The following is a 19,253-nucleotide window of genomic DNA, read 5'->3' as shown; positions in this document are numbered from 1 at the left end:
GCACTGAAATGCCATGCCGCCATGCCTTCCTGCTGTGTGGCGCCCAGGGTGTGCATCCTCCCTTGCACCACATACTGTAGGAGCTGTGTCAGTATCAGATCAGCTCTCTGGATATCACAGTGCTTGTGTCCAGGTAACCCTTGCTTTACTTAATCACAGCCCCAAAGCACAAGAATAGTGCTGCTGACAAATCAGACATGCCGGAGAATCTAAGCAGCGCTTGCTGTAAGTGAAAAGGTGCAAGTTCTCCACTAAAGGAAAGGAGGTGTCTCCCATGTGGAGGTTTCTAAGATCTGCGTAAGAAAGGATCTCCGTCTTTGAAATTGTGAAAACTGCAAAGAAATCTGTGCTGGTTTTCCAGTTGCACCTTAAACTGCAAAAAATTATCAGCCACTGTGCCCAATATGTGCTTAATTAAATAGAAAAGGCATTGTAGGGTTTGGCCATTTGACCGTTTCCAGCATCCAGTCAGGGTCTTGGAATTTGTCCCCCCGAGTAGAGGGGAACTACTGTATTTATTTGTCCACCCGATTTTGGCTTTAGGTTTCTATAAAATATTTCCAAATACCCCCTTTAAGGTATGAGTAATTTGAATATCTACACTTATTCATTTAGGAGCAATAAAGTTAACATCTTTGTTTTCTTAAAATGGTTAAATCAAGATGCTGTATTTTTAATATTAGTTTAAATCTTTCTGCATAAGTACGGAGTTGAAATTGTGACTCATAGTCAAGTAATTGTAAATTCTGATTTCCAAAAGTACAGATTAATGAGATATTTTCTTTGGGAAGATGGAACATGTTCTTCATCGTTATTAATGTTGCTTCCCTGAAATCTGTAACAGTAACTGTATTTTCTGAATTTTGCATTTCGGATATTGTATTTTCTATTTAGTATCTCATCTAAATTCAGGACATTCCAGCTTCTCCTTCATGAAATTGGCTTAGGCATTGTGTATGTCTATCCTTGTATACATTTCACTCTTTTCGAGATTTAGTTGTCTTACTGTTTTTAAGCTTAATCTTCATTCTTAATACCTAATTGTGTATGCAGTTAGGTTCTCTGCATATTTGAGATTTCCTCTTGTTTTTGCATAAATGTGTTGTTTTATTTCCTTTCATGCATGGACTGTCACACATTTCTGAAGGAATTTAGTGGCTTTTTCTTGCTGTGTGTGCGGATGCCTCCTAATAGCAGCTTCCCACCCTCCACCCCTCCACTTCCCTTAGCTGAGCTGCCATTGCCTCCTTCTCTTCCTGCTTCCGCCTTTGAGTCTCTACAGCCCTGCCTTCTTGGTCTTCTGCTTCCAGTCACAAACGCCTGTTTTGTCACAGTCATGAAGAGACATCGTGTCTTTTATTTACTGATAGAAAAAGGTGCTCTTTAATAACAGTAAATTCACCACCGCCTGAATGATGCTAAAATCTGTAGTCCCTTGACTGCGTGCGCTAGTTGTACAAAAAACAGATTCACATGTACTGGGGGAAGGTTTAGATCAATTTTTTTTGCTTTTCCTGTAATCAGTCTTTTGTGTGAGTTTCAGGACTAGAATGGCTGAACACAGAAGCGCCTATTTCCGTCTACAAGGACCTGTGCGGGAAGGTGGTCGTCCTTGATTTCTTCACCTACTGCTGCATAAACTGTATACACCTGTTGCCCGACCTGCATGCCTTAGAGCACACCTATTCTGATAAAGGTATCTGCTCTCTGGTTTCTCACTCCTGGTGTAGGCGCAGAAAGAGTCGCTGACTCATTTGCTCATGGGAGAATGGACCTTTGGCAAGACTTCAGTGGTACTACAAGGAGTCTCCAGCCTATGAATTAGGGACTCCATGTGCCTTCTCAAGAAGGGTTGAACTTAATGGTTTGCTTACCTAAAAAACCAGCATTTCGGATATGGCTTTTCTCTGAAGATAGGACATAATTTACTTTTTTATGAACAAGTATTTTAAAAGATCTTTTCGTGTTTCTAGACTTACTTTATGGTGTTCTATGAAAAAAATGAAACATATGACCCTAATTTTGTATTCATCTCACTGCGATATAAAGGTTTGAAGTTCTTATTTGGAAATGTGATTAGATTTTTGTTAATATCAGATGACATGAACTACAGTGGAATGCAGAATATTCTAATAGCCTTTATGACCTTGCTTCATTAAAAAATGATTTACAGCTAATGTTTTCCACAGTACACAGAAAGTCCTCTTTTATGGTATTACACATTCTGAAACTATAAAAGATTTCACTTAGTATTTGCTCTAGAATTTTGAAAAAATTTTTAGATCTTTTTTCTTGTTTACTTTTTTATGAAGCTAGTAAGGAAATGAATTTAAAGGTTCCCCTTAATTAGGTTAAAATGAATTGGAACTCTGTTTTTGGAATAGATAAAAAAAGAGATAAGAACATTGATCTGTGAGACTAGAGATAGGAATAGACTAAGTGTAGGTACTTCAGAAAGTTCATGGAAGAGTCGAATTGAAGATACAGCAAATTTTCCGTGAAACTTTTGAATAACCCTCATATATATACATACAAAAATTTAAGTATATCCTGAACCTTAGCTTTAAAAAGGGATGATATAAAAACTATAGTACAAGTAAAATTTCATCTTTTTAAATTGTAATAGACTGTGTTGGCGTACGCATTTGAGACAGTGGTCAAGGTGCACCTGGGACGCCCACGTTGTGTATCAGAGCCGGGTTCAGCTGCCGGCTCCTCTGCAGCTCCAGCTCCCAGCCGATGCGCAGCCTGGGAGGCAGCAGTGAGAGTGCCTGTAGTCAGGTCCCTGCCACACAGGTGGGAGATCGGGGTGGAGTTCCCGGCTGCTGGTGTCGTTCTGGCCTAGCCCTAGCTGTTGTAGACATCTGGGGAGTGAACCAACAAATCTCTCTCTGTCTCCACCTCTCTCTGCCTTTAAAATAAAAAATAAATAATTTAAATTGTAGAATAGGTTTTATATTATAATTACCAATCCAAAGATGTATTGAGAACTTGAATGTTCCCAGCAGTTGAATCTTGTTTTCAAAAGTTCATCTGTATGGATTTAAGAAATATGGGTATCTGCCGGCGCCGAGGCTCACTAGGCTAATCCTCCGCCTGCGGTGCCGGCACCCCGAGTTCTAGTCTTGGTCGGGGCGCCGGATTCTGTCCCGGTTGCCCCTCTTCCAGGCCAGCTCTCTGCTGTGGTCCGGGAGTGCAGTGGAGGGTGGCCCAGGTGCTTGGGCCCTGCACCTGTGTGGGAGACCAAGAGAAGCACCTGGCTCCTGGCTTCAGATCAGTGTGATGCGCCGGCCGCAGCGGCCATTGGGGGATGAACCACCGGAAAAGGAAGACCTTTCTTTCTGTCTCTCTCTCTCACTGTCCACTCTGCCTGTCAAAAAAAAAAAAAAAATATGGGTATCTTATTATCTCCTAGGTTTTGGAGCCTATGTTTCTTGTTCAAGCCATCACATTATGTACATGTTGTGTACAGGGTACTCTGCTAACTGCTGAGAAAATATGTAACAAAGTTGACTGAAAAGCATGATGGAATCTGAGGCACTGAGTAGCTTGCTTTGCCTGGAAACACTGAAAACCTTTCTCAGTGAAGTAGACAATTGAGCTAGAACTTGAAACCCGATCTAGAGTGCAGCTGAAAATGAAAATGAGGCAGAAGGAGTACTCCTGGCTGAGGAAGTGTCAGGTAGGAGGTGGAAGGACAGAGGAGGAGCAGTCGTATCCTGGGTTACCGGTCACGGAGGGGAGAGCAGTCACAGGAGTGAGTTTCGCTGGCTTCTTTTCCTCAGCTTAGTATAGAAATAAAAAGCCAGGAAATGATTTGCAAATAGACAGAAACTTCTGTTTGACAGAAAAGTGTCTGGTCCGAGAGGAGACCAAGCACTGGCTTCGAGGAAGTATCCAGGGTTTTTAAGACATTACTGTTTGGCCAGTGGTATGGCTCACTAGGCTAATCCTCTGCCTGCGGCGCCGGCACCCCGAGTTCTAGTCCCGGTCAGGGTGCCGGATTCTGTCTCGGTTGCTCCTCTTCCAGGCCAGCTCTCTGCTGTGGCCCGGGAGTGCAGTGGAGGATGGCCCAGGTGCTTGGGCCCTGCACCCCATGGGAGACCAGGAGAAGTACCTGGCTCCTGGCTTCGGATTGGTGCGGTGCACTGGCCGCAGCGGCCATTGGAGGGTGAACCAACAGTAAAAGGAAGACCTTTGTCTCTCTCTCTCTCTCTCACTGTCCACTCTGCCTGTTTAAAAAAAAAAAAAAAAAAGACATTACTGTCTGTTCATTGGCTCGTCCTATTGGGGGTGCCTATTGGATGGGAGTTCCACATACAGTATGTTGATTGGCTTGGAGCGCATGGAGATAACAGGGGGTCTCCTGGAGATGGCCAGTCTTCCCCCTTAGGGGCTCAGCCCCCTCCTGTGCTAGCTCTGCGTGGAAGATTGCAGCTAACTTGAAGGCATGATTGAGAACGGCAAGGTCACATAAGGTAGCCTGGATCTCCTGGAGCCAGTCCGACTCTCCCCAGGGGCTCAGCCCCTCCCCTGCCAGCTCTGGGTGAAAGATGGTGAAAGATTGCACCCCCTCAAAGGTGTGACTTAAAGCCGCAAGGTCACACGTGCAGCACAAGAAGCAGTTAGTGAGGGAGATGCCGGTTGGTGTGGAGACAGGCTTTCCAGGCACAGCTGGCAGCCTGGTTGTGGACATTCTACCCACGTCTGGGGGACCACAGACCCCCCCCTCCCCCCAGCCCCACTAGATGGCCTCATCTTGCTCCAGGGTCATGTAAGTAGTTTAGTACGTGAAGATCATAGGGCTTGTGGTGAACATAAAGGAAGACAGAGATAGGTTCGATGAGGAACATGTTACGAAGTCCGTTGTACGGCATTCTTAATAGTTTAGACTCTTTCTTCCATTGAGAATATGGAGACCTTGAGAGTAGGGGCTATCCTTTTTTTTTTTTTTTTTTTTTTTTTTTTTAAGATTTATTTGTTTATTTAAAGTCAGAGTTAGAGAGAGATCTTCCATTCACTGGTTCACTCCCCAGATGGCCACAGCAGCCAGGGCTGGGCTAGACCAAAGCCAGGAGCTTCATCCAGGTCTCTCACTTGTGTGTCAAGGGCCCAGGTACTGGGCCATCTTCCATTGCTTTTCCCAGGCCACTAGCAGGGAGAGCAGGGAGCTGGATCAGAAGTGGAGCAGCTGGGACACAAACCGGTGCCCCTAGGGCAGCTTCACCCTCTATACCACTACACCAGCCCCCAAAAGTAGATTTTGATTTGTTTTTTAGTAGAAGGATGATAAGATTTGTGTGTTAGAAAGGCAGTACATGTTAGGTTAAGAATACCAAAATTAGCTTTTTCCATACCCAAGATCACCCTTAAAAGGCTAATTTGGTTAACTTAATTGGTTAAGTCCATATCAGAAGCAAATTCAATGACTTCCTAGAATGGATCCTTATAATTTTCTATCAGTTTACTAGAAACAGTTTGTAAAGCACTTTGTTAGAAAAAACTGAAAATATTTTTTGGGGAGAGCAGCAGAGGATGGCCCAAGTGCTTGGGCCCCTGCTACCCCTTTGGGAGACCCAGATGAAACTCTGGCCTCGGCTTTGACCTGGCCCAGCCCTGACTGTTGGTGGCCATTTAAGGAATAAACCAGTGGATGGAGGCTTGCCCTCTCCCTCTCTGCCTTTCAAATAAATAAATCTTTAAAAAAAAATTTTTTTTACATACAAATACACTTTTGGGAAATAAAATACTTTAAAAAATAAAGATAGGATTCTGGGAAGGTGGAACAGTGGGAAGCAGCAGAAATCTGTCCCTACCTAAACTAGTACACCAGTAGAATCCATCTCACGTAACTGCTTTGGAACTCTGGAGTCTATATTGCAGGCTTACCACTACCAGGGGGACGATTTCAACTGTGGAGTGTGTTTCATTTCAATTCTGTCAGCTCTTAGCACAATAGCCACCACCTAGCTCCAGCTCCATGGCAGGCAGTGGTGCACATACTCCTGGAGCAGCTGGCTTGCAGCTTCTGGATGCCATGATGGACAAAAGGGCCCTGTTCTCCCATGTCAGGGATCTGTGTTCTGATCATGGGTTGTTTCTACTGATCACAGAGATAGAGACAAAGACAATGGCCATTGTTGTACATTCCCTCATTGTTGTAAGCCCCCCCCCCCAACACGCATACCTTGCTAAAATGACTAAAAGGGCATTTAAAAGACCATTTCTTTTTTGTTCCCCTTCATTTTTCTCTTGTGGGAGCCAAACATTGAAGATTAGAACCTTGAGAAGCAGCAGCACACTCAAGGGAACTTGAAAAGTCATTACACATACCCGGGGAAGGTCCAGGCTAAGAAAAGACCTGAAAACTCCTTAAATGTACTCCTCAGAGCGATTGTTGGCAGAGAGTGTGACAGTCAGAAAAGCAGGAACCAGCAGACCTTGGGAGAAAAGGACAACCTGATGTTTTGAGATGCAAATGTCTAGTTTTTAACAAAAAAAAAAAATCACAAATCATACAAGAAACAGCTGTCATGAAGATAAAACACTAAAGGAGGACATAGAACAAGTAAACAGTATATGATCAAGATAGAAATAATAAAGAGAGAACTTAAAAATCCCAAAAGGAATTTTATGAGCCAGAAGTATACTAACTGAAATGAAAATTTCACTACAGAAATTAAAAGGCAGATTTGAGTAGGCAGAAAAAAGAATCAGCAAACCTGAAGAACTACAAGTTATTGAGCCTAAGAAACAAAAAAGATTTAAGAAAAGTAGAAAGAAAAGGGAACAGTGCCAAAGGGGCTAGGGCACACCACCAGGTAGAAAAATGTACACCTTGTGACGGAATCTTTGCAGAAAGGACAGCCCAAAACTTACCAAATGTCAATATCCATGAAGTTTAGAGACCCACACAAGATACATTAGAATCCAAGTGCTGAAAGCCAGATGGGATTGTGAAAGCAGCAAGAGAGAAAGAATTTAGCATAGGCAAGGAATCTCCAATAATCAGCAAAATTTCTCATCATAAATTTTGGAGGCCAGAAGGCAATGGGGCAATATATTTAAATTATTAAAAGAAAAAAACTTTCAGCTAAGAATCCTACAACTGGCAAGCTGTCCTTTAAAAGGAAGAAAATCATTATTCCCAGATAAACAAAAACTGAGGGAGTTCATTACTAAACTTTCCCTGAAAGAAATGCCAAAACTGCAGCTGAAATGACAGATACTACAGCATAACTCAAAATCTATGAGGAGGTAAAAAAAAGATGTCAGTCATTACATGGATGATTACAAAAGACACTATTAATTTAACAATGGTATAACTCCACTCTTCATGGTCTCAGAGACTTACACATTACAGTAATTATTCATTTATATTTTTGGACATCCAATGTATAGAGATGTAATTTTGTGACAACAGTTGAGAAGTAGATATGGAGCTGTGAAAGGACCATTGTTTTTGTATATAACTGAAATTAATCTGGTGTAAATTTGAATTAGTGTTATCTTTTTAGGTTGTTAAGTGTGATACCCATAATAACCACTCAAAATATAGCTAAATAATATACATAATAGGAAATAAGAGAGGAATTTAAGTGTTCTTAAAAAATGCCAACTAAATACAAATATAATCATGTAGGACATAAGGGATAAAATTTCTCTAAGCCATGTGGAAAACAAAGCAAAATGGCAATTTAGTTCTTCTATATCAATAATTGTTTTAATGTAAATGGTTAAACCATCCAATCAAAAGAGATTAGCAGAATGTAAGAAAAGGGTGATCCCATTCTATGCTGTCTACTGGAGACCAGCTTAACAGCAAAACACGTAGGTTGACTGAAAATGAAGGAATGGAAAAGGATATTCCACACATACAGTAACCAGAACATCAGAATTGGCTATGTTAATATCAGATAAAATGGACTCTAAATTAAAAAAAAAAGATTGCATGAGACAAAGAAGGACATTATATACTATTTGTAAAAATAATATTAAGATGTAGTAATTGTAAACCTTTTATGTACTTAATAACAGACCATCAAAATATATGATGCAAAAATTGACATAATTGAATGGAGAAATAGACAATTCTATAAAAATAGTTAAAGGATTCAGCTTCCCACTCTCAATAATGAGTAGAATGACCAGGTAGAAAAAAGTAAAGAAATAGAGGAATTGAAAATATAGTTGAATCAACTAAATCTAACAGATATGGAACACTCTACCCAACAGCAGAATAGATTCTTCTTAAGCAGACATGGAACATTTTCAAGGATAGCCTATAGATTAGGTCACAAATTAAGTCTCAGGAGACTTAAAATATTTAAGATATCTTATTTCACAAGACGATGAAGTTTAGAAATTAATAACTAGGGCCGGTGCCGTGGCTCAATAAGCTAATCCTCCGCCTGCAGCGCCGGCACACCGGGTTCTAGTCCCGGTCAGGGCACTGGATTCTGTCCCGGTTGCTCCTCTTCCAGGCCAGCTCTCTGCTGTGGCCCAGGAGTGCAGTGGAGTGCAACTGTGTGGGAGACCAGAAGAAGCACCTGGCTCCTGGCTTCGGATCAGCGCGGTGCACCAGCCGCAGCGCGCCAGCTGCAGCGGCCATTGGAGGGTGAACCAACGGAATAAAAGGAAGATCTTTCTCTCTGTCTCTCTCTCACTGTCCACTCTGTCAAAAAAAAAAAATTAATAACAAGGATGGGGCTGGCACTGTGGCGTAGTGTGTAAAGCCGCTGCCTGCAGTGCCAGCATCCTATATGGGCACTGGTTCTAGTCCTGGCTGTTCCACTTCGGATCCAGCTCTCTGCTATAGCCTGGGAAAGCAGTAGAAGATAGCCCAAGTCCTTGGGCCCCTGTACCCATGTGGGGCTCTGGCTGTGTGGCCAACTGGGAAGTGAACCAGTGGATGGAAGACCTTTCTCTCTCTCTCTCTCTCTCTCTCTTTGCCTCTCCATCTCTGTGTGTAACTCTGACTTTCAAATAAATGAATAAACCTTTAAAAAAAAAGAAATTATTAACAAGGAAAAATGGAGAATTTACATGCTTGTGGAAATTGCAATCATAAATGATTACATTGAAACACAAACAAGAATTATTTCTAGCAACAGTTTTACAGTGTAAGAAACTGAGAAAAGAGGAACTAAATCCAAAGCTAGCAGAAGGACAGGAATAAAGATTCAAGCAGAGTGAAACAAGATAGATAATGAAAAAATAGAGCAAATCAATGAAACCAAGAGTTGACAAACCTTTATTTAGATGGACTAAGATAAAAAGACTCAAATTTATTGAAATCAGAAATGAAAGTGGGGGTATTACCAGTTCTGTAGAAGCAAGAAAAGATAAGAGTGTAATTGCATGCCAACAAATTGGATAGGCTACATGAAATTCCAAAAAACACAAAACCTACCAAGACATAACCACAAAGAAATAGAGAATTTGAATAGATTCATAGCAAAGCATTATCCACAATAGCCAAGATAAGGACCCAACACAAATGTCTATTGACAGATGAATGGATAAGTAAAATACAGCATTTCTATGTGATAGAGTATAATTCACTCTTAAAGGAAATTCTGAGCACACAGATGGACTGTGAGGACAATGTACCTAGTGAAATAAGCCATCCACAAAAGACTGATTCCACTTAGATGAGATACTTAGCACAGGCGAATTCAGAGGCCGGAAGTGGAATGGTGGTGGCAGGGGAAAGATGGAGGCTTCTTGTTTGATGAATGCCTTTTCTGTTTTGCAAGATGGGAAGAGTTCATGACTATGAATGTACTTAATTCCCTGAACTTCACACTTAAAACTGATTAAGATAGTCAAGTTTATGGGGAAAAACTCAATACAAAACTGGAGTTTAATCCCTGATTCTAAAATGAATGTTATAGGGCAAAATTGTGCCCACTGGGAAGGGTACAGTCAGTGGTGTGTTGGAGCTGGCTCCCACAGGCTGGTGACAGCCATTTGTTAAATATCTAGGAATTTTTATGAACCAGTTGTAAGTTTAAAATTGGGCGCAGTGGCAGTGTTTATTTCATGGAAGTCAACAAATGCTGTAAGAGTGATTTTTTAATTTTTTAAGATTTATTCAGTTAATTGAAAGGAAAAGTTTTGGAGAAGCAGAGGCAGAGAGAGAGAAAGGGAGAGGTCTTCCATCTGCTGGTTCACTCCCCATGTGGCTGCCACAGCCAGAGTGGGCTAATCTGAAGCCAGGATCCAGGAGTTTCTTCCAGGCCTCCCATGTGGGTGCAGGGGCCCAAGGACTTGGGCCATCCTCCACTGCCTCCCAGGCCATTGCAGAGAGCTAGATTGGAAGTGGAGCAGCCAGGTCTCAAACCCGTGCCCATATGGGATGCCAGCACTGTAGTCACCGGCTTTACCCACTACACCACAGTTGTCTTTTGCCTGCCCCCTTCAAAGAGCTGGCTTACTAGCATACCACTAGATATAATCTTTTACCCAAATATGTCATTTTTTAGAGAAGTAGAATAGTGACTGACTACCCTGTTTTCTGTATTTGGCTGTTAGGTATTGTTGTCAGTAAATTTTTTTAGCATTTAAAAAATGAATTTTGTAAGTGGTCTTAGCATTTTTAATTTCAAGGAAACATTACTTCAATAATTGGCTACTACCTGAAAATCCTAACTTAAAAGAATTTTAGGGGCCAGCACTGTGGCATAGCAGGTAAATCCACTGCCTGCAATGCCGGCCTCCCATATGGTTACCAGTTAGAGTACTGGCTGCTTCACTTCTGATCCAGCTCCCTGCTAATGTGCCTGAGAAGCAGCGGACGATGACCTAAGTCCTTGCCCCTACATCCATGTGGGAGACCTGGAAGAAGCTCTTGGCTCCTGGCCCTGGACTGGCCCAGCTTCAGCAATTGCGACCATTTGGGGAGTGAACCAGCAGGTAGAAGACCTCTCTCTCTCTTTCTCTCTGCCTCTGCCCTTTGCCTTTCTGTAACTCTGCCTTTCAAATAAATAAAAATTAAAAAAAAAGATTTTTATATTAATCAGAAAGTAAGTTCAATTATGTTTACAAAAGCAGACTTACACAGGTTATTACATAGAAGTTCATTAAGCTGTCACTAAATTAAATATGCATTCTTACAGCTAAATGTCTTTTCCCATTACTGTCATGTTTTGAACATATCTGCTGTTTATGGTCTTATAGCAGCATTGCACACTGAAAACCAAACCTCCAACACATGAAACTTTGAAGGACAAAGTACATTGAAACTGTAGAAGTTGGGCCAGCGCTGTGGCTCACTTGGTTAATCTGCCTGCAGCGCTGGCATCCCATATGGGTGCCGGTTCTAGTCCCTCTGCTCTTCTTCCAGTCCAGCGATCTGCTGTGGAGGATAGCCCAAGTGCTTGGGTGCCTGCATCCGCATGGGAGACCAGGAGGAGGCACCTGTCTCCTGGCTTCGGATTGGTGTAACTCTGGCTGTGACGGCCATTTGGGGAATGAACCAACAGAGGGAAGACCTTTCTCTCTGTCTCTCTCTGTCTCTCTCACTGTCTATAACTTTGTCAAAAAAAAAAAAAAAAAACCTGTAGAAGTTAAGAAGTAGGAGAGAGGCTGGCACTGTGGCTCAGCAGGTTAAAAGCCCCAACCTGCAGTGCTGGCGTCTCATGTGGACACTGATTGGAGTCCCAGCCGCTGCACTTTCAGTCAGCTCCCTGCTAATATGCCTGGGAGAGCAACGGAGGGGGGCCCAAATGCTTGGGCCCCTGCACCCAAGCCGGAGACTGGGAAGAAACTTCTGGCTTCACCCTGGCTCAGTCCTGGCTGTTATGCCCACTGGGGTAGTGAACCAGTGAATGGAAGATTCTCTGTCCTCTTTCTGTAACTCTGCCTTTCAAATGAATAAATTAAAAAAAAAAAAAAAAAAGAAGCAGCAGCAGCAGCAGCAATAGGGGAGAGCAGGGGCAAACCAGAACCTGCAAGCATATGCCGGAACCCACAGGAATGAACTGGAACCCATATAAACTTCCCAAGTAGGTAATAAGGTGACTTGCAGATGGGCCTTAATACTTGGCCCACAAGTTGAAGCTGAGGGAGGAGACTGGCAGCCCTTGTATTCTTGTTTTGATTTGCCTTGTGTACCTTCAATTATCCCGTTATTTGTAGTTGTTTTGAAAATTTATTTATTTAAAAGGAAGAGAGGTGGGAGTGACAGATCTTCTATCTGCTGGTTCACTCCTCAGATGGCCATAACAATCAGGTCTGGTCAGGCTAAGCAAGGAGCCAGAAACTCCATCCTGGTCTCTCCCTGGGTGGGAAGGGTGCAGACACTTGAACCAGCTTCCTCTGCCTTCTCAGGCGTAATAGTAGGAGGCTGAGTGGGAAGTACAGAGTAGCTGGGACTCGAAGTGGCACTCTGAATTGGGATGGCAGCATTGTAAGCCCTGGCCTAACCTGCTGGACCAAAACCAGTTTTTTTATTTTAGAAAATGAATTAAATTCATTTTTATTCATATGAATGTTACAAGTTTTGTGCTATTATACTTATTAGGTTGTATTTGTTGCTTTTCAACGTGATGTATTTCTTTGCTATTTTGTCTGGCTTATTTTGAAATGTATTTTTTTCTTTTTTGTTATATTTATGACGTTAGAAAATAAAAGATATGTTGAGGTTTTATTGTATACAGAACACTGTGTTAAATGCCTTACACTGATCATCTTAATTAGTCTGCACTGTGGGGCCGTTATTATGTCCCTCATTTTACAAATGGAAGAACTCTTGGACAGAAGTTAGACAACTTGCCTAAGATAACAGATGTGCAGTCCTTCCTATTTCCTATACCACCGCCACTCCCCCCAGTTCCAGGCAAGCAGTCCTCACTGTATAGTTTTCTCTAGCTGCTTTCCAGGGATGTGCACGTTTGTATATGTGTGTGTGTTTGGTTTTCAGCAGTTTGTTTATGATGTGTATAGAAATGATTTTCTTTTATTTGATATGTGCCAATTTTGAATTTGAAAATTTGTCAATCTTTAATCAAATTTCAGAAGTAAGGCATTATTCAGATTTGTTTTTCTGCCCTAATCTCTTTTTCCTCTCTGGGACTCCAGTTACATTTATATTAGATATTTTGAAACTATTCCACTGGCCCCTGAGGTTCTGTTCATTTTTTTTTTCAATCTTCTTTGCTTGTTGATCATTGTTAAATTTTCTTTAGTCTCTTTGACTTTTCTATCTTCCTTTTTACCATTGAACTCATTCAGTACATTTATTTCAAATATACTACACAAGTAGTTCAGTTGTAAATTTTTTATTAGTTTTTTTATATTTTCTATTTATGTTTTATATATTTTCATTCATCTTATATTTGGTTTTCCTTACCTTATGGAGTTTAGTTATCATAGCTGCTTTAAAGTCTCTGTCTGCTAATTCACACATCTACTTTGTTTCAGCATTGGTATTTAATGATTTCTTTCCCCTTGATAATAGGTCACATTACATTGTTCTTTGAACGTCAAGTAATTTTGTGTTGCATCCTAGACACTGGAAGCTGTCATAGCCTCTGGATTCTGTTGTAGCCGCCTAGAGAACGTTAATAGCTGTGTTTTAGTAGACATTCAATCATCATAGTTCAGATTATAAGATCTGTCTCATTCTTCATTGTCTATGTCCCTCTGTCAGCTCAGTAATTCAGTTCTCCAGTATTTTCCATTCTTTTTTGGGTCCATCTCACACGTGTGTAATTTGAGTGTTCATCTCAGAGTGGGGAATCACTTGTCCAGCTCTGTTCCCCTTGTTCAGTTTCTGCCAGGCTCTCCTACTTCCCTCGTTCCTCGCAGTGGGATTTCTCTTGGCATTTAAGCCAAGTATGTGGCTCTAAAACTAGAGTCTGTTCTACGGGCAAAGCCACAGGAAGGGAGGGGACAAAATGAATGTGGGAAATCTCCTTACATGAATGCCCATCTGAGTTTTGACACCTTCTCCTGTAATCTGCCTTTTTTTGTTTACTTTCTCAGGCCTCACACATTTTTTTAAGGTTTATTTTTATTTATTTGAAAGAGTTACAGAGAGAGATAGAGACCTAGAGAGAGAGAGAGAGGTCTTGCATCCACTGGTTCACTCCCCAAATGGCCGCAACGGCTAGAGTTGAGCCTATCTGAAGTGGGTGCGGGGGCCCAAGGACTGGGGCCATCCTCCACCGCTTTCTCAGGTGCATTAGCAGGGAGCTGGATCAGAAGTGGGGCAGCCGGGACTTGAACTGGTACCCATATGGGATACCAGGGCTTTAACCTGCTGCGTCACAGTGCCAGCCCCGACATTGGTATTTGTATATCTGTGGTTGTGCATGTGTTCTGTTTTAGAGTTAGTAGTTGTAATAGAGGGATGGGCTGTTGTGGAATTATACCTTCTGATGTGTATGGTTGTATTTTTCATGCTGAATTGAGTAGTTTTTGATGGAGATAGCCATTATTATCTCTTCTACCTTGGTAGGCAATATTGAATTTTTCTTTAAATCCAACCTAATTCTTCTCCCATTTTTTAGTATACTAACTTCTTGAAAAAATATTAATTAGGTAAAAGATATTTGTTTTGTGTCCAGCAGTTGTACTGTGTATAAGTAGATTTGTCCTGATAACTGTATAATAAGACCTTTAAATAAATAAAAATCATTATGGAAATAACTTGCTTATACTCATTAATCTGTAATTAACATAAGGTTAGATAGATCAGAAAAATGTCAGAGAATTATATGACAAATATGTTGGTAAGTTCCCCATAGTCACTGAATTTTGAAGGAGTTTTTTCTATGTGGAAATTATTTCAACTTCTATTTTTTTTTAAAGATTTATTTATTTATTTGAAAGAGTTACACATAGAGAGAAGAAGAGGCAGAGAGAAAGAGAGGTCTTTCATCTGCTACTTCACTCCCTGATGGGCCACAACGGCCAGAGCTGCGCCAATCTGAAGCCAGGAGCTTCTTCCAGGTCTCTCACACGGGTGCAGGAGCCCAAGGGCTTGGGCCATCTTCCACTGCTTTTCCAGGCTATAGCAAAGAGCTGGATCAGAAGTGGAGCAGCCAGGACTTGAACTGGTGCCCACATGGGATGCTGGCACTGCATGTAGTGGCTTTACCCGCTACGCCACAGCACTGGCCCCTTCAACTTCTTCATAAGAAAACACTATTTTTTTTTTATAGCTTTGCCTAAACTGGGTGGGGAATGTCCAGCCCACAGGCTATATAAGGCCCATGAAATCATTTGGCCCTGGGAAGACAACTGCAGGCAGGACTTGAAATTCAATAAATGTAAAGCAGACTAATTTTTTTTCAGGATTTATTTTTACTTATTTGAAAGGCAGAGTTATGGAGACAGGTAGACATAGAGAGATAGAGATCTTCCATCTGCTGGTTCACTCCCCAAATGGCCACAGTGATCAGGGCTGGGCCTATCTGAAGCCAGGAGCTAGAAGCATCTTCCTGGTCTCCCACTTGGAAACAGGGGCCCAAACTCTTGGGCCATCCTCTGCTGCTTTCCCAGGTGAATTAGCAGAGAGCTGGATAGGAAGAGAAGCAGCCAGGACTAGAACCTGCACACATAAGGGACGCCGGCACTGCAGGCCAGGGCTTTAACCCACTGTACCACAGTGCCAGCCCCAGCAGACTAATTTTTAAGCTGATAATTTTGTAGGGCCAATGAATGTTGTTGTAAATACCCAAATGGCTCTTGGCAGAAAAAAAGTTTGCCCACTCCTGATCTAAATAAAAGGCATAATGGATTTTAATCCTGCAGTAGTGACATACATTTGGTCACCTGTTTTTACGACATGATCAAGATTGTCATAAGAGCTAAATTTATTGTTTATACATGCATTTAAATTCAGTTGAAGATGCTAACATAGGTCTACTAACCCCCCACCCCCCATTTTTGCTTAAGAGGCAGAGAGAACCCTGCCATCCTGGTTTTCTCCCCCAAAGCCAACAACAGCCTGGACTGGACTGGGACCAAAGCTGGGAGCCAGGTACTCAGAGTCTCCCCCTAGAGTGGGAGGGTGCCAGCCACTTGAGCTGGAGTCAGGAGCTGGAGCTGGAGCTTGCATCCCAGCAGTCCGATATGGAACAGAGGTGTCTTAACTGATGATTGCTATGCCAAATGCCTACCCTTGTTCCATTTTTTTTTTTTTACATTCTATGGACTATTTATATTTATTAATGATCCAAAACCTAATGACTAGATGATGATATTCATACTTTGATGTTTCACGATATTCAAAACAACAATTTTTCCCTTTCAGATGGTCTTCTGATAGTTGGCGTTCACTCGGCCAAGTTTCCAAATGAAAAAGTCCTGGACAACATTAAGAGTGCTGTTCTTCGCTACAATATCAGCCACCCTGTGGTTAATGATGCAGACGCCAGCCTTTGGCAAGAATTAGAAGTTTCCTGCTGGCCGACTCTGGTCATCCTTGGACCTCGTGGAAACATGTTATTTTCTTTGATTGGAGAAGGACACAAAGATAAATTATTTTTATATACTTCAATAACTTTGAAGTATTACAAAGACAGGGGTCAGATCAGAGATCATAAAATTGGAATAAAGCTCTATAAAGATTCTTTGCCCTCTTCACCATTGCTCTTTCCTGGCAAAGTAACTGTAGACCAAGTTATTAATCGATTGGTAATAGCAGATACGGGACATCATAGGATTTTGGTCATCTGGAAGAATGGACAAATTCAGTACAGCATTGGAGGTAAAGTTTGCTTCTAATCATGCTGTATAATGTGTTTTATAGTTTAAATAACTCAGGTAAGCATCCACATTAAAATTGAAAATTTTGTAACTATAAAAAAGCAGTATATATGATTTCATCACAGAATTGTTATTTAATTTATGGTATCTTAATTAACCTCACTCTTTCAAAAATAAAAATACCTAAAAAGCTCTAGGTGAAAAGGAGGAAATTGCTAAGTTATGACTTTTAAGTATATTTAAAAAAGCCAATCATTTTCAATACCAGGATAATATAGAAACTTGACATTTACGTTATAAAATTAATAGGCCAGAATTTGCTCATAATTTTACTTCTCTTTCCTTACTTCCATAAAAAGTTAAGCATAGTTATGGTTTCATTCCTTTTGGGTGTTGCAAAATATAAGGATCATGCAAGCATAGGCCATTCTACTCCATTATTTCCCTAGCCTTAAATCTAAAAATGCCTTTTATTTGTCCCTGCATTATTAATAAAATCTATTAAGTGCATTCTTATTAATCCTGTTTATTCAGACTGAACCGATATATAAAAATATATTAGTCAAAGAAAAAAGTGATGTATCTCTTTGTGACCAATCCTGCCTGAGTAGCATTAATAAAGATAGGGATATCTGAATTTCCTTTGCAAATAAGCTAATCATATTCCTAAGCCATGATGCTGTTTTTAGTATGCCAAGATATTCCCTTAGCTCTTGAATTATTTATATCTCATATTTGTGGGTTTTTTTTAAGAATATATGTTGTGTTATGGTGTTTGTTTTGGCTGTTTGGTATTTCGATTTCTGATAGGCAGCTCTGAGAATTGTTACTCTAAAAGTATATTTTGTAGGAGTTTGAATTTAAATATTTGAAGAATTTTTAATAGAGGTTATAATTTTCAAAGTAATAGAAATGTTCTTCTTTGTTAACAGAGAAACAGCAAAAAGCTACATTTCCCAAACATATTTCTAGGAATACTATTATTTCATAATAATAAATATTCTTGTACTTAAAAAAAATTTCCTTGGTCAGAGACTCTGAGGAAACACTGATTTGATGTGATTTAACGCTTTTTTTTTCAATGATAGTGTCAGAAGATCTAGATCTTTTACTGTGCTAATGTGCCTCATGAATATCCAGAGGAAGTTACAATGTGCAGTATTTTCTGTTCTGAAGTAACCACAGAACTCTCTCCTTTTCTATCCCAGGAAACTCTCTCATCAATATTAGCAACAATAATGTTAATAGTAGTAATGATAGCAAACAATATACGCCTGGCTTATTCAAAGCATTTTACTGGTAGTAACTTATTTTTGTTATCACAGTGCTATGCTTAGGTAATATTATTTGTTCCATTTCACAGAAGAAAAACTAAAAGACGCAGAGAACTTGCCCAAGTCATCAGCTATAAGGAAGCAGAGCTGGGATTTAAACCAAGACTGTTGTGTTGAGTTCATATACTACTGCCTGCACTGCACTGTCTGTTCTATTTTACTGACATGCAGGACAATGGAATTGTTTGCAACTGCTGACTTGAAGGCTTGAGTAGCTTGTCCCCTAATCCTCAGAGATAACTGCTGAGAGACAGGCCGTTATACCAGGGTTACTGTTTGTTTCTCTTAGGGTATATATGGGACATTGTATAGAACAGTCAAAGATAAGAATCCTTAACCTGGAGTTCGAGGACTCAAGAAATGCTTGAACGGCCATCAGGATCTGAGATTATTTATAACATTTTGGGCATGTGCATTTTTCTAGGGAAGGGATCATAATTTACATTGTATTGTTGAAGGAGTATATCTTCCAAAATTGTCCAAAATGATTAGCTGCTGGATAATTAAAATTATTTTTAACTTTTCCTACACTAGATAATTAAAATGCTTTTATAGTTTTCTTGGGATACGTGCTACTATATTTAAGTGCACTGGTAACTATTATACTGTAAGCTGTATTAGTAAAGCTCAGTCTTGAGAAAAATTCAACCATTGGGAAGCATTTTAGTTTGTCGGAGTATCATGTTAAAACCTCAGCACTAAAATACGATTTTGGTTATTCTTTGATTTTACCTTTTAAAATAACTTTTTATGTGGAAAAATTCTGTCTTATAACTGTCTTGTCTTTTAGGACCTAACCCTGGAAGAAAGGATGGGATGTTTTCGGAGGCCACTTTTAATTCTCCACAAGGTGTAGCCATAATGAATAATATCATATATGTGGCAGATACTGAAAACCACCTTATAAGAAAGGTAATTTTCCTCTTTCAAGTTTTAATACTTCTCATCAGAAATACTGACAGTTACTATATTTAATATTTGAAGTTTAAGGGTGACACTCAGGCGTGTCAGAGCATCCTTTTTCAGAGGTATTTGCTTTACTTTGAAGTATATCTGAGTGTCAGTATGTAATTCCACAGGAAAAAAACCAGTAAGATTTTGCTTTTGTTTTTAATTTTATTTTAATTCCTTGTAAAGTCATGTACTTAATCATGCAAAAGCTCCTCATTTTGAGGTATATTCTTTTTTTTTAAGATTTTA

General features: G+C 40.4%; 1 protein-coding gene across 1 annotated transcript in view; it reads left to right on the top strand.

Moving 5' to 3' along the window:
* The window catches only part of NHLRC2 (NHL repeat containing 2), a 66,204-nt gene that overhangs the window by 2,747 nt on the left and 44,204 nt on the right, over positions 1-19,253 (top strand). The window contains exons 2-4 of the mRNA XM_008270532.4: positions 1,544-1,696; positions 16,265-16,720; positions 18,844-18,965. Coding sequence (XP_008268754.3) covers positions 1,544-1,696; positions 16,265-16,720; positions 18,844-18,965 — 731 coding nt within the window. The remainder of the gene's footprint in view (positions 1-1,543; positions 1,697-16,264; positions 16,721-18,843; positions 18,966-19,253) is intronic.

Source organism: Oryctolagus cuniculus, chromosome 15 (genome assembly GCF_964237555.1).
Source record: "Oryctolagus cuniculus chromosome 15, mOryCun1.1, whole genome shotgun sequence".
Lineage (NCBI taxonomy): Eukaryota > Metazoa > Chordata > Mammalia > Lagomorpha > Leporidae > Oryctolagus > Oryctolagus cuniculus.
Note: the sequence above shows the minus strand (reverse complement) of the source record. Positions and strands in the feature narration are given on the sequence as shown.